Source organism: Lissotriton vulgaris, chromosome 7, assembly GCF_964263255.1.
Source record: "Lissotriton vulgaris chromosome 7, aLisVul1.2, whole genome shotgun sequence".
In the NCBI taxonomy this organism is placed as follows: domain Eukaryota; kingdom Metazoa; phylum Chordata; class Amphibia; order Caudata; family Salamandridae; genus Lissotriton; species Lissotriton vulgaris.
Window position 1 is genome coordinate 391,599,695 of NC_141695.1, and position 13,778 is coordinate 391,613,472.

A 13,778-nucleotide genomic window follows, 5' to 3' on the forward strand; every position below is an offset into this window, starting at 1 on the left:
GCCAAGAGGCCCATAGGAATGATTGGGAAGTCATTCTCAATTTGCGATTAGCAATTTGCGAATCGCAAATTGAGAATGCAATTTCAAGGGTGCAGGGGGGGTTCCAAGGACCCCCCTGCACCCCTGAAATATAACTTTAAGTGCATTTTTCACACAACTCCTGCCCCAAGGGCATGTGTGTGTGTAAAATGAAACTTTCAAAAATGCACTTTTGTGCATTTTTGAAAGTTTTCGCAAATTACCATGCAGGTCAACTTCATGGTAATTTACCTCTCCCTATTTGCGCATTCGCAAATTTGAAATTTTCATGCATTGCATTTGAGAAATCTCAATTTGGAATTTTCATGCATTGCATCTGAGAAATCTCAAATTGCGATTTCTTAAATGCAATCTCAATTTTAGAAATCGCGACATGATTGCGATTTCAAAAATTGCGAAAAACATGATGCATCCCAATTTTGTCAATTGCATTCGCAAACGGCCGAAAATTCTGATTCGCACCATTTGCGAATGCAATTGACAATGATGCATGTGCCCGTAAGCCTCTGTTATGTTATGTTATGTTAATAACATTTATTAGGCGCAACAGCTGCCCCAGCGAAGGGGCGTCCTGGCGCCTGATCATATGCAACAACACAGCAGATCAGAGCTGAAAAAAGGGGATATTAGCTAACAGAGATGAACAGGTGGGTTTTGATAGCCCTTCTGAAGAGGGTCAAGCTGTTGAGGGCGCGAATGTGAACAGGAAGGGAATTCCATAGATCCGCCGCCAGCACACGGAAGGAACGTCCTCCCATCCTGCTAAGCCTGAACCTAGGCTTGTTCGCCAGATACTGGGCTTCGGATCTGAGGGATCGCGTGGGGACATAAGATGAAATAAGGACTGTCAAGGCCGGGGGAGAAGAAAGCTTTAAGATCTTGAATGTCAGACAGAGAGCCTTGAATTTGATTCTCTGTCTGACCGGAAGCCAGTGCAGAGAGGCCATAGAGTGCAGTGGCTCTATGCCACTGCACTCTATGCAAATGCACTTTACACCACTTTTCACAAAACCAATGCACTACAGTCTACTCTGCACCACTGCACTGTAGGCCATTGTACTCTGTCACTGTTGGAAACTTACTAGTATATACTGTACCAAAGTGAAGTATAGTGTGCACAGAGTCCAGTAAAACCTAAAAGGTAGGCAGAGGTAAACGTAGATAGAACCTTACTCTCTATTTGGGAAAGTGTGGTTGAGCAGTAAGGCAGTATCAGAGGGCAGTGTTAAGCATTTGTTTCACACAATCAATCAGCAAATGATTTCACACACTCAGACTGAACTTCAGACCAATTGTTTTTGTGTAAAAATATTCTTTTAGTTATTTTATTTCAAAGAACCAAGCACGCCAGGCACAGGTAAGTGATACATACTTTGTAGTAAATATACAGTTGTAATACAGTTAGCATTGTTAATTGTATATGCACTTTGTTTTGGCTTAAAGTATTGTTTCAGAGAAATGCAATGCTCTGTGAATACAATACATAGAATTGAATGGGCTTTTCATTAAAATACCAGGCAAGTTACTTTTTTGATTACTTTTCTTACTCATAGTAGTATACCTGGATACTACTCTGCAACATTTCCTTTGAAACACGTAAGAATAATCATTTTTTGTTAAATAGCAATTTTTGTAATTTTTTATTTTTTCAAAACCTTTATTGGCAAATACATTACCAAAATACCATTTAGCATCAAATCAGAGCATCATACATACTAGATGCTTTGCAGAGTACATAAAAAAAATTGAAAAACCAATCAAATAAAGGCATAATCTTGTACAATACGGCAATAGCATTATTAAGCTGTACATAGCTGTATAATGTGATGTCAGCATCTTAGAGGAAGGAGCAGATCCGGCTGGAGAGAGATGAGGACAGGGAAAGAGGTGGCTACTGACCAGCACGGGCGGAGTGCTGGCGGGCAGCGTGGGGGAGGCAGTCTGGCTCGGATGTGAAGGTACGTCACTAAGGGGCCCCATATATCGAGTGGAGGTCACAAAGTGCAGATGATTGAGGACGGGATAGGCTTGTGTCCCTGTTATCTTTGTGTAGATAAAGTTGCGAGCTTTGTTTTGAAGGAAATTCTTTTTTTTAAAGATGGCCGCCAGATGTGCTTGTGCGTTGTTACCAAGGCAACGGTACACTCGAGTTTCTACACTTGGTGCCCTTTTTTTATGCTGTGGGCTGGATTCTATTACAGGACCGGAGGCTTCAGATTATGCTTCTCAATCTTTACTGCAAAAACACAGCAGCCAATGAAAATGCATATTTTCATAAGTAACAGTATATCAAAACTACATTGCCCATGATGCACACAAGTATAGGCACGCCCCCATAGTCCACAAGAACCCTCTGCGTGCTCCCATCATCCTATTTCTTTGCTGCTCACAGCAAGAGTTAAGTGCACCTGATTACATGTCCCCTCACTTTGCTTTATATGGGGCTTATATTGTATATTGTGATTGATATTTGCTTGAGATTTGCTTTATTGAGTCTATATGCTCACAGTTACTGTTTATGGTGCATTTATACGATTAATATTGTGCCGGTACCGTGTGAAGGGCGTTGGAGCCTCGCTCCGTTTTTTTCTCAAGGAGGGTTCTTCTCCCTCGCTCTATGCTCGCTGCGGAGGCCGCTCCCGCTTCTTCGACCTCGCGCGCATAGCAACGGTCCTTGACCGGCAGGGCAGCAGCCGCTTTCACCATAGGAGCCTCGTTACCGGCATTGCGATTAGCGCTGGCGTTGGACCTCCCTTGTCAGCACTCCTACGCCGTACGGGCAGAGTGGCTCTCGGCCGACGTGCGCACCAAGCGCTGACCGAAACTTGGGCTCCTTTTGGGCGGTTTTAGTAGCGTTTGGGCTGCGCACCTCGGCGCGAACCCCAGGCACAATTTAAATGCATTTTTCATGCGTTTTCCACACCGGCTGCATCTCTGTTTATAGCGCCTGCACCCAGGTTGTAAAATACAGGCCAGTGAGTGCGCACACGCTCAAGATATTGTTTCTGGCACAGGTCACTGACCTGCCCGACTACAGCTTTGCTGAGAGGGTTTAGACTATAGTTAATACTGAACTTGTGTGCTTATGGGCAACCCCCACCCCCCCCATTACCCTCCTAGTATGGATGAGTGGGTTCAGGACCCTAAGGAATATTATGATGTAGAGGAGGTGGATGCAGGACAGCAGGAGGCTGTCTTAGAGGATAACCTCGTTGAGGCCTTGGATGCTTCAGTGCAATCATCAGAAATAAGGCGATGGAAACCACGGTGCCCCAGACCGTGCAGCAGGCCCTAGCTGCAGCATTGCGCCCTATTCGGAAACAATTAGAGGGCTTTGCAAAACGCCATGCCTATGGAAAACAGCAACAGAAACGTAAATCTGAAGCTTCTACTTCGGGCACAGGCACAGGTACCACGAAGAAATGGCCACATGCCCAGGCCTTAGCGACACTGCCTGCCAGTGTGGCAGCGGAGCACTCCTATGCAGGAGAGACATCAGGAGCTAGGTCCAAAGTACAGGATGACACTGACACCACTACCACTAATACCGACACCGACACTGACACTTCTGAGGAGCCTCCTCCACCAAAGAAGGCTAAGCTTGGGACCCAGACCGCGGCAGAGCCTCCTAACACTTCTTTTACCTTTGACCCTTCCGAGATTGTCCACCCCCGGTCCTCTGATTGGATACCGCCTCCCGCGGTTTCAGATTATCTACACGAGAATCTGAGGAAGGGGTTCTCTAGAGAGGTACGCAATCGCCTCAAGTCTGAGTGTCCTCGGCCGGACAAGGTGGCTGAGACAGCCGAAATTGACGCAAGCCTGCTCACGTTTCTAAAGAGCTTCTCAAAGGACCCCAAACGTGGCCTAGACCGCGCGTGGCGCGGATGTCAGGACAAGATGTTAGACGTCGTGGGACCTTTGGCTAAAATTTTGGAAATGGCGCTGGCAGCCAAAGAGACCGCTGCTCCCATTGACCCGGACATTCTGGCGGGTTGGACACAGCGGGCTATCTGTCTCATCGGGAATGCAAATTGCGAGATCTCGTCAGAAAGCCGCAAGTCCTTACTAATCAGGATGGACAGCAACCTGACTGAGTTAGCAGATGCGGAGCCAGGCCCCTTAGCTGGCGGTCAATTATTCGGAGAGCGCTTTGTAAAGGACGTTTCAAAGTACGTCAGAACCTTCACCTCCCTTGATAAGGCGCAAAGTGGCATCAAAAGGGTCTTTAACCAAAAACTTTTTAATCGGGCCGGGCGAGGCGGGGGCCGCTTGTCAGGCCGAGGATATCGGCACGGTTCCCAACGCGGCGACTTCGGTCGCGGGAGAGGAGATTGGGACTCCACCCGTGGAGGTACCTTTTACCCATCACGAAGACCATTTAACAGAGGTCGTTTCCAGGCCGGAAATAACAGAGCCAACTTCAATAAACAACATTCCGCAGGTGAGTGTAGTAGATCAGTATATCATTCCTTTGGGGGGTTGTACTCAACATTGTCTCAAACAGTGGCAGGTCCTGACTCAGGACGCTTGGGTGTTGCAAACCATTCAAGGGTTTCGGTTGGAGTTTTACTCTCCTCCGTGGCAGTCAGCTCTTGCAACATGTCTCCATTTTTCCCAACAAGATCGCAATTTCATAGACGAGGAGATTGCAGACTTGCTGCAGAAGCGCGCGATTGCTCAATGTCACGAAGGGCCTCACGGTTTCTGCAGCAACATCTTTATCGTACAGAAGAAAGGAGGTGGCAACAGGTTTGTGCTGAACCTCAAAGAATTCAATCGGTTCCTTACCTACAATCACTTCAAGATGGAGGGCATCCATCTTCTAGCGGATTTGTTACAGGAAGGAGATTGGCTGGTTCGGTTGGACCTCAAAGACGCCCATCCCTCCATTACAATCTTCCCTCGCCACCGCAGGTTCCTGCAGTTCAGATGGAACGGCCAGTGGTACAAATATTTGGCTCTTCCTTTCGGGCTCTCCTCAGCTCCTTGGTGCTTCACCAAGGTGATGAAACCAGTGGTCGCCCATCTCAGGGAGAGGGGAATACGGCTCATAATATATCTAGACGACATCTTGATCATGGCACAGAGTCCAATCACACTCAGGCAGCACCTCGCCCTTACGACAACGCTGCTTCAGAGCTTAGGATTTGTTATCAATCCGAAGAAGTCGGTGATTGTCCCGACTCAGGTGATAGATTTTCTCGGGTTTACAATAGATATACAGTCAGCCCAACTGTGCCTTCCAAAGATGAAATTGAGGAATCTCAAGAAAGAAATCCTGAAGTTATTGGACAGTCAGACGGTCACTCTAAGGGCCATTGCCAGAGTAGTAGGGGTGTTGGCCTCGTCGATTCAGGCGATATTCCCAGGCCCTCTTCATTACAGGGCCCTTCAGGCATCTTCAGAAGGGGCTGTCCTATTCGGACAATATCCCACTGTCACAGAAAGTCAGAACCGAACTACAGTGGTGGCTTGGTCACGTAGACGCGTGGAACGGCAGAGCAATATTCGGCTCACAACCAGAGGTGATAGTCAGACGCCAGCCGATGGGGCTGGGGCGCACGCTGCGGGGACATCTCCACAGGCGGCAGATGGTCTCCGCAAGAGCTATCCTTGCACATAAACTGCTTAGAACTGCTCGCAGGGTCGTTCGCAATTCGGACGCTATCCCCGAGGGAGACCTCTTGTTGCATCCTCCTCCGCATAGACAATGTGTCCGCGGTGAGGTATATCAACAAGTTGGGCGGCACGAGACCGTCTCTTCTTGTACAGATAGCCAAGGACTTTTGGCATTACTGCCTCGCGAATCAGATCTCAGTGATGGCAGAATACATCCCGGGCCAGGCCAATCAGGTGGCGGATTGGAATTCCAGGCATCTCAGGGATTACAGCGACTGTAAGTTGCTTCCCGGAGTCTTCCAGTGGCTCCAGGCGATTTGGGGTCCATTTCAGACGGACCGGTTTGCCTCCAGACTCACATGCCAGATTCCTCAGTTTTTCAGCTGGAGGCCAGACCCGATGGCAATAGCGACCGACGCCTTTCTACAGGATTGGTCGAATGCGGTTCAGTATGCATTTCCCCCGTTCTTGCTGATTCCCAGAGTGATGACGCAGGTGATCAGATAACGGGCGGAGATAGTCCTGGTGACGCCGTAGTGGACGTCCCAGTCGTGGTTCCCGAAGTTGTTACAGTGGAGTTGCGATCTTCCCGGGTTGATTCCGGATTCGGAAACGCTATTGCCCGGCCCTCTTCAGGAACGACACCCTATGATTCTAGAGGGCAGACTCACGCTGATGGCATGGAGGCTTTCAGGGAACAGTGGCACTTGCCAGGAGTTTCGGACAGAACTTCTGAATTTATCAGACAGGCCTGGGCACCTTCTACCAGAAAACGGCATTCCTCAGCCTGGAAGAACTGGGTGGATTGGTGCATGGAACGACATTTGGATCCCGTGGGGGCAGACTTATCCAACGTGTTAAATTTTTTGTCAGATAAGGCAGCGGACTGTCTGGCTTATCGATTGGTAAACAATATTAGATCAGCTATTTCTGCGGGGTATGCCCAGATAGACGGAAAACCGGTGGGTATGCACCCGGTAGTATGCAAACCACTTGAAGGAATTAGGGTTGCCAACCCACCTAAACCCAAATATACGGGTCTGTGGGACGTTTCTTTAGTCATTTCCTTAATTAACAAGTGGCCTGTTAATACACTCTTATCTAGGAAGCAGTTATCGGCCAAACTGGCCATGCTGCTTTGCCTGTCGTCGTGCAGACGTTCATCGGATGTGAGAGCACTCCACGTTACAGGTAGAGTATTTACCCCTGAAGGGATTTCATTCAATATTACAGGTCGTACTAAAACATTGTCACGTCATATTGATTATAATGCTTTTCCTGAAAATGAGAAATTATGTGTGGTGCAATGTTTAAAGACGTATGAAGAATGTACGAAGGCCTTGAGGCCTCATGGTTGTTCTCAATTGTTGATTGCACTGCAGAAACCATTTAAACCGGTGGTGGCCGCCACTATTGCCAGATGGCTTCGTTTTATAATGCAGGAAGCTGGTATTGACACTCAAATATTTGGTGCTCATTCAGTGAGAGGCGCTATGGCGTCGAAAAAGTACATGTTGGGTTCAAACATTCAGGACATTGTGCGTTGTGCAGATTGGTCCTCTGAGTCAACATTTAAGAAATTTTATTATTAGCCGGTGGGTGATATTACTTCTGTGGTTTTTAATGAGCGTTAAACTAGCATAATCTGAAGCCTCAGGTCCTGTAATAGAATCAAAAATTTTCTAGCATTCGCGCCAAGAATTTTCAATTCTATTAAGGACACTGAGGTGAGGATTATCCCACCCGGCTTGGTTAGGAGTAACAAGCTTGCCCACCCAGATATTTTGATGATGATCGAATTTATTCAGTGGTTACGGCTGTTTCATTTCCTTTGTTTCAGGATCAGACAAGAAGTCTGAATAAGAGAAGCTGGCTACCAAGAGTCTATGCCTGAAGACCATTTATTCTTCCACGTTGGAGGAGATTGTACAATTATTCAAGTTACCGTTGGACTTGTGTTCACTGCAAAGAAAGAGGATGATGGGAGCACGCAGAGGGTTCTTGTGGACTATGAGGGCGTGCCTATACTTGTGTGCATCATGGGCAATGTAGTTTTGTTATACTGTTACTTATGAAAATATGCATTTTCATTGGCCGCTGTGTTTTTGCAGTAAAGATTGAGAAGCATAATTCTCGCCTCCGTGTCCTTAATAGAATTGAAAATTCTTGGCGCGAATGCTAGCAAATTTTTGATTCTACTGTCACATAATAGTAGATGCTGCACGCGCATGCAGTAAATTGAATTCTGAGTTGGAGCGCCACAGAGCTCGAGCTAAACAAACCGCCACACAAGCCAGACAAGCAAAGTACGTGAAAATAGAATTTCCGGCCTTAATTGAAGTTCCTTCCCTGAAGGCTTGGATGAAACACACGCGCTAGGTTGTCAGCAGCACAGGAAATGTAGAAAGCTGCGACCGCTTTGCTCGTGAAATGACGAAAGATCAAGTCGGACGGCAGGATCTCGGCAGTGGGTGCAGAGAAAATCCCGCTCATCACCAAGTTGTTGAATGAAGTACTTGGAACCGGAATAGTTTCTCTGTGGGTTTATTTAAGTAATTTATGCACCCACAGCCAGAGTCAATCAGCTGCTGGGAATCCAACGCCAGGAATGGCGTTACCAAGGAACACACAACAGCCGAGCAGCAAAGCTCGAGAATGCAGACAAAGCATAACAGCAAGGTTGTGAGTCACGTGACTCACAGAGCAATACAGTAAAATTCAGCCACTACAATAACCTCAAGCTAACAGATAACACAAAGTGGATTGTACAGGTTGAGAAGTGTTATGTGTTAGTAAGCAATTCGAAGGAATAACTATGCACTCTAATCGGAAACCTTTACAATTCAGACAATCTTTACCTTGTTGTGAGGGTGTGAACGCTGGAGGCATTTATTTATCATATAATATTTAGATATTATTTTGTTTTAAAAATCTGTCAAAGCACTCAGTAAGTATTTTGTCTTATCTCTGTCAAAGCACTCAGTAGGTATTTATGCCTTCCCTACTCATCTTGAACTTCAACTAAGTGTCAGCAAAGGTTAATTGAAAACTGCTGCCCTGGTTGTGCCTGGGCTGCCCTCGTTGTGCCCTTAATAGTGGCTCTACAGAACCTTGTATCATATCCTTGTGCTATTCCGCTACCATTTGCTCACTTATTCGAAAATAAATCTGAGATTTCTGGAATTGCGATAATGTTTGGTTAATCTCAATATAACAACCTTCACAGTGTTAAAAAAAAGATACTGAGACCAAGTTCTAGATTCCAGATTGAGCAGGGAAGCGATTATCCATTAAGTGTTGGATACAATGATATGAAATCAGTTTGTCTAGATATAGAGCTTTAATACAAATTATGTAACATTAAATTTATGATTAAAACTGCTGGTATGTACAACTCTGAATGGGTCTAGGACAAAAGCAAATGTATATTTTTAGCACATCCTAATTTTTGCTATATATAGATGAAACTGCACAAATCTTTAATGATTTATCTTAATATCAAAAATAGAGCATGTTGTTTGGAACCTATATAAGGACAATTCAGAGCCTTACTGGCAAACTTGTACTGTGCACTGTGTATCCAATGTGATTGCTGAATAGGGAATAAACATATGAAATTTGGACATTCAGATGGCCTATTTTAGAATTATATAACTGTATTGTAAATATCCTGTTTTACTTACGCTTTTAAATTTAAGTCTTACATTTTTAAGTGATGCTATGAATATTTTACAGAAAATATAAATTGAGATTTTAAGGATTGATTTATAAACAATATGGTTTAAGTGATAACGGATATATGGTAGTAACAGCTTTGTTTTGGGCTAGTGAACACCTAGGGCCCTATTCACAAACTGCATTTTATGTTTAGTAGTATTACAGTAGTACTACTAAACTACTACAAAATTAATTTCACAAGCATTTTAGTGTACATTTCCTTCTCTCCTGACTTTATGGGGTAAATCCTCCCATTTGAAAGTTTACTACTTCCCTAATAGTAAATGTTGGAGGGACTGGGGGAGTGGTTGAAAAATTAGGCCTACCTACTACAAAATAGGCGGCGTTCAGTGAGGAGTAAAGATGGATTTAGGGCAGGACAAACAACCATCCAAAAAAGAGTAAGTCCATTGCTATTCAGAAACTCCATTAGTAAATATACTATGGCTCAAAGTTGAAGTTAATCCAGCACCACACATGGCCACACGCTGGTACTAAAACAAACTCCCATAGAAATCAGTGGAGATAGCAACTTAATTAATTTTAAATTAAATCATTTATACTACTCAAAATATAAATACATTTAATATTAAAAATATGTATTTGGATTTTAATTTTAAAACAATTGAATAACCTTTCATTAATTAAAAAGTGACGTAAAATATTTTATTAAAATGTAATGAAATTACTTATAATTAATTAAATACATCACTTTTAAAAATTATTAATAAATATAATTTTTTTAATACATTGTGTTTTTTTTATTTCAACTTCAAAAAAGTATTTATTAGATAAGAATTCGAATTTTGTAGATCTTTCTATATTAAGGCACAGGGAAAAGTTAAAAAGTTTATTGAACTTGAAAAAGTGCGGAAACGTTTCAGTTAAATGTTCATTTAGTCATTTTACAAAGTTATTTCAAATGTAGCAAAAATAAGAAAAATGCTATAAAACTATTAACTCTTTGAATTAATCTTTGCTACCAATATATTAAATAAAAATGCATTTTTAAAAATGTACTAAAAAAAAATACTGTTTAAAGTAATCTGTCCTCCTATGCGCCTCACCCGCACTGATGAGAATGCTGAAGGAACCGATCATGACCTGGGGGCTCCTCCTTAATAAATTCAACGGGGATGGTGGCACTAGCTCAGTATATTGCTCAGACAATTAGTCGTCATTTAAAAAAAATAAAAGAGGGAAAAAAAACTTTTAAAAAATCTTTTTGCTAATTTGTGAGGAATGTGACTGCCAAGTGTGATAATATATATGTATGTTCTCACTGTATCTTTGGGGTTGTCTTGGACTTAGCATTCTGCTTTTTTGAATCGATACCTTCTGCCATCTATATACTGTGGTACAACGTGTCACTTTGTTATTCATAACAATGATTTGATATAAGGTGGTGGTATTCCTTTTGATCTGTAGCCTGTATTGTGCACTGCTTGTTCTTGTTATGTTTTATGAGAAAATCTATTAAAAAAGTAATCTGTTTACTCATTGTGTTACAAATTACAAAACATATGTTTAGAATTAATTGAAATTATTGTTCCCTGTTTAAAAAAAGTTAGATTTATTTTGAACTAAAATATCTTATTAAATAATATTTAATTTTAACTATATATGTTTAACATTAAATTTCTATATTTAAAAAAAAATCCAAACTTTTTTTTTCTGGGGTTCTATTTTAAGTTCCTGCCTCCAATATTTTCTTTGGGAAGGTATTGCATTATCACTGGTTGACTAGGTGTGGCGCTGGACTTATTTCTGCTGCTTTTTGGATCTAGTAACATTATACTCATAAATGTGGGTCCACCCACTATTTCGGGGTGTGGAGACATGCAAGTAAACAGTTATGAGTAACTTTGGTGAGTAGCCAAAAGTAGTAAAGCTACTCAAATGTGTAAGAGAAAACTTACATGTGTGGATTTACTCATGTGTAAGTTTCCTTTAGTGAATAGGCCCCCTAGCATAGGCCTCATGCTGGCTGACAAGTTACTGCCGTTCTGAAACTGTGTTTGTATTTTTTGCTGCTGTTAATTCAATCAAGGAAACCTGATGCATAACTGTAAGCTCTCATGGCGTATTATGTTTGGTTCCTCTCCAGGAGGAAGCTGAATCAGACGATGCCAGTGATTCTGAAACCTGTGAAGAAGACGAGCCCCCACGTCCAGAGGTGGAAGCGTTCCAGCAGAGCCTACAGGAATCATATCATGAGCAGCGGAGCCTTGCCCTGGAGGAGCGGCGCCGTTTGCTCGAGGGTCTGTCTGAACGGATCACCCGAGGGCGGGCCAAGAAAAAGCAGGAACACAAAGAGTCAGCAGGTCAGAGCCTTATACTTAAGCTTCACAGGGCCTGAGCTTGTTGAAACATTAGATAAGTACAGTATTGTGCAAACCACTTTATGCACAGTGCCTCCGGGTTTATATACTTTCAAAACTGAGACAGTTTAGAAACAGTCTAACCCCCTCTACTAAGTGCTATGTACAACAAGCATAGGTGAAGCCCGCATTCCTCCCTTACAACTAAACATGCCCTTTGAGTAACTGGTGAATTTATACACTGAATAAGCAATCATACATGCACTTTTTTTGGACTCCTTGCACTCTATCTATTCATTCACCTACTAACTCGTTTTTGCATTCACCCACTTACCCATTAAAACTAAAATACACACACAAACTGAACAAGGATATGCAAGATCAATTTTCAAAACCATGTAAATGCAGTCATCTCTTCCTCTTTTTACACCTTGAGGATGATAAAAAAAAAATCCTCCCCTACATCCTATTGGATGCACGAAAAAAGGGATAACAGCGGTGGTAATCCCAAAACTAGATTATTGCAATGGTTTGTATCTAAATGTGCAGCAACAACATCTGAACAAACTCCAAGCCTTACAAAATACTGCCGTTAGGTATCGATCACAGATCCCCAAATTAAAACCTATTTCTCAAGCGATTCATAATCTACACTAACTTTCAGTTAAGCAACAAATCAAGTTTAAGGCTCTTTGCATTGCCTACAAATCATTGCACAACATCGACTCTGAGTATTTGAAGGAGTCATTTAAGTGGTATGAGCCTAGCAGAAACCTATGCTTTTCTGGGGCTAAGAGAATGGTGGTTCCCATGTTTAAACATGTTATCTGGGGAGGTAGAAGTTTTGTAATCCCACTTCTAAAGCTTGAATCTTCTTCCCTCTCATATCAGATTCCTGCCCAGTTTGATGTCATTTTGTAAGGAGCTGAAAACCTGGCTTTTCTGTAATTAGTGGTCTTCCCTATCCTTTCTCAACAGAGTTAGCGCCATGGCACCTCCATGTAATCGTGCCGATAAGTGTTTTCAACATAATATAACATAGAGCAGGTTGTGTTGATCCTGTTCTTCTGACCCTATGTCTGAGAGCTTGAATGTTCAATCCTTGCCTAGTATGGTCAATTTGAATTCTTGGTGCCAGGGCTCTTTTGCGGTCAACCTGAAACTTTGACTTTGTCCCGGTCAAGCTTGAGGCGAAGTCCCATAGTGGCGCTGTAGGCATTGAAGCACTATAGAGTGGTAATTCTTTAAAAATTCATATCTCTTGTTCATTACATTGGGTTTCTATCATTTTTATGTCATTTTAAAGATAAATATATTTTCTATTTTTATAAATTGTTGTGGAACTTTTATTTAGTTTGTGTCTTCTGAATTGGTGTTTTTAAATGCTTTAATTACCTGTCTCCTAAGTTAAGCCTGCCTGCTTGCAGCCAAGCTACCGAGGGTTGAGCACAGAAATAATTTATAGAGACCTATACTGAGCCCTAGACCGTGTTGGTGGCCTTCTTGCCAGTCATAGATGCATATTTTCCACTATTAATAACCCTTGTTCCAACATTAACCATCAAGAAGTCCAAGTCCCACCTGAGCCCCATGCAAAAAGGCTTCCATCATTGCCTGTCGTATGATCAGCATTCTGTCCATAAGTTGTACTTTTTTCATTTGTCACCCCGAGTAAGACGGGCATGCCTAGACATGGGTCCTTTGCTCTCCTTGTCAGTGGAGTCACCTTAGCCTGGCTGATAAGGGGTGAAACCCTGAAACCAGTCCTAAGATGCTTCTTTTCGGTAAAGGGTGAGCCTGACCTGTCAGTTTGGGCTTGACTGTTCCCATGGAGAACAGGGTCAAGACTGATTTGCACATGGCTGGTTTAAACTGGAATGGCATAGGGAGCAAAATAAACAATGGATTTAGGCCCATATCTCTGTACTGCATGTTTGACATTGATCAGCATTATGTGCATCAATTGTTCTTTTTGAATTTGTCACCCCAAGTGGGACGAGTATGCCCAGACGTGGGTCTTGTTCTCTCCATGCCACTGAAGTCAAGCTAGCCTTTGCTGATGAAGGATGAAACCACGAA

At 43.0% G+C, this 13,778-nt stretch overlaps 1 protein-coding gene across 4 annotated transcripts in view; it reads left to right on the top strand.

Moving 5' to 3' along the window:
* Positions 1–13,778, top strand: part of TSEN34 (tRNA splicing endonuclease subunit 34) — a 167,824-nt gene that overhangs the window by 107,487 nt on the left and 46,559 nt on the right. For all 4 annotated transcript variants that reach the window (XM_086930345.1, XM_086930344.1, XM_086930347.1 and 1 more), the window contains one exon: positions 11,486–11,702. In XM_086930345.1, the coding sequence (XP_086786471.1) occupies positions 11,486–11,702 (217 nt within the window). The remainder of the gene's footprint in view (positions 1–11,485; positions 11,703–13,778) is intronic.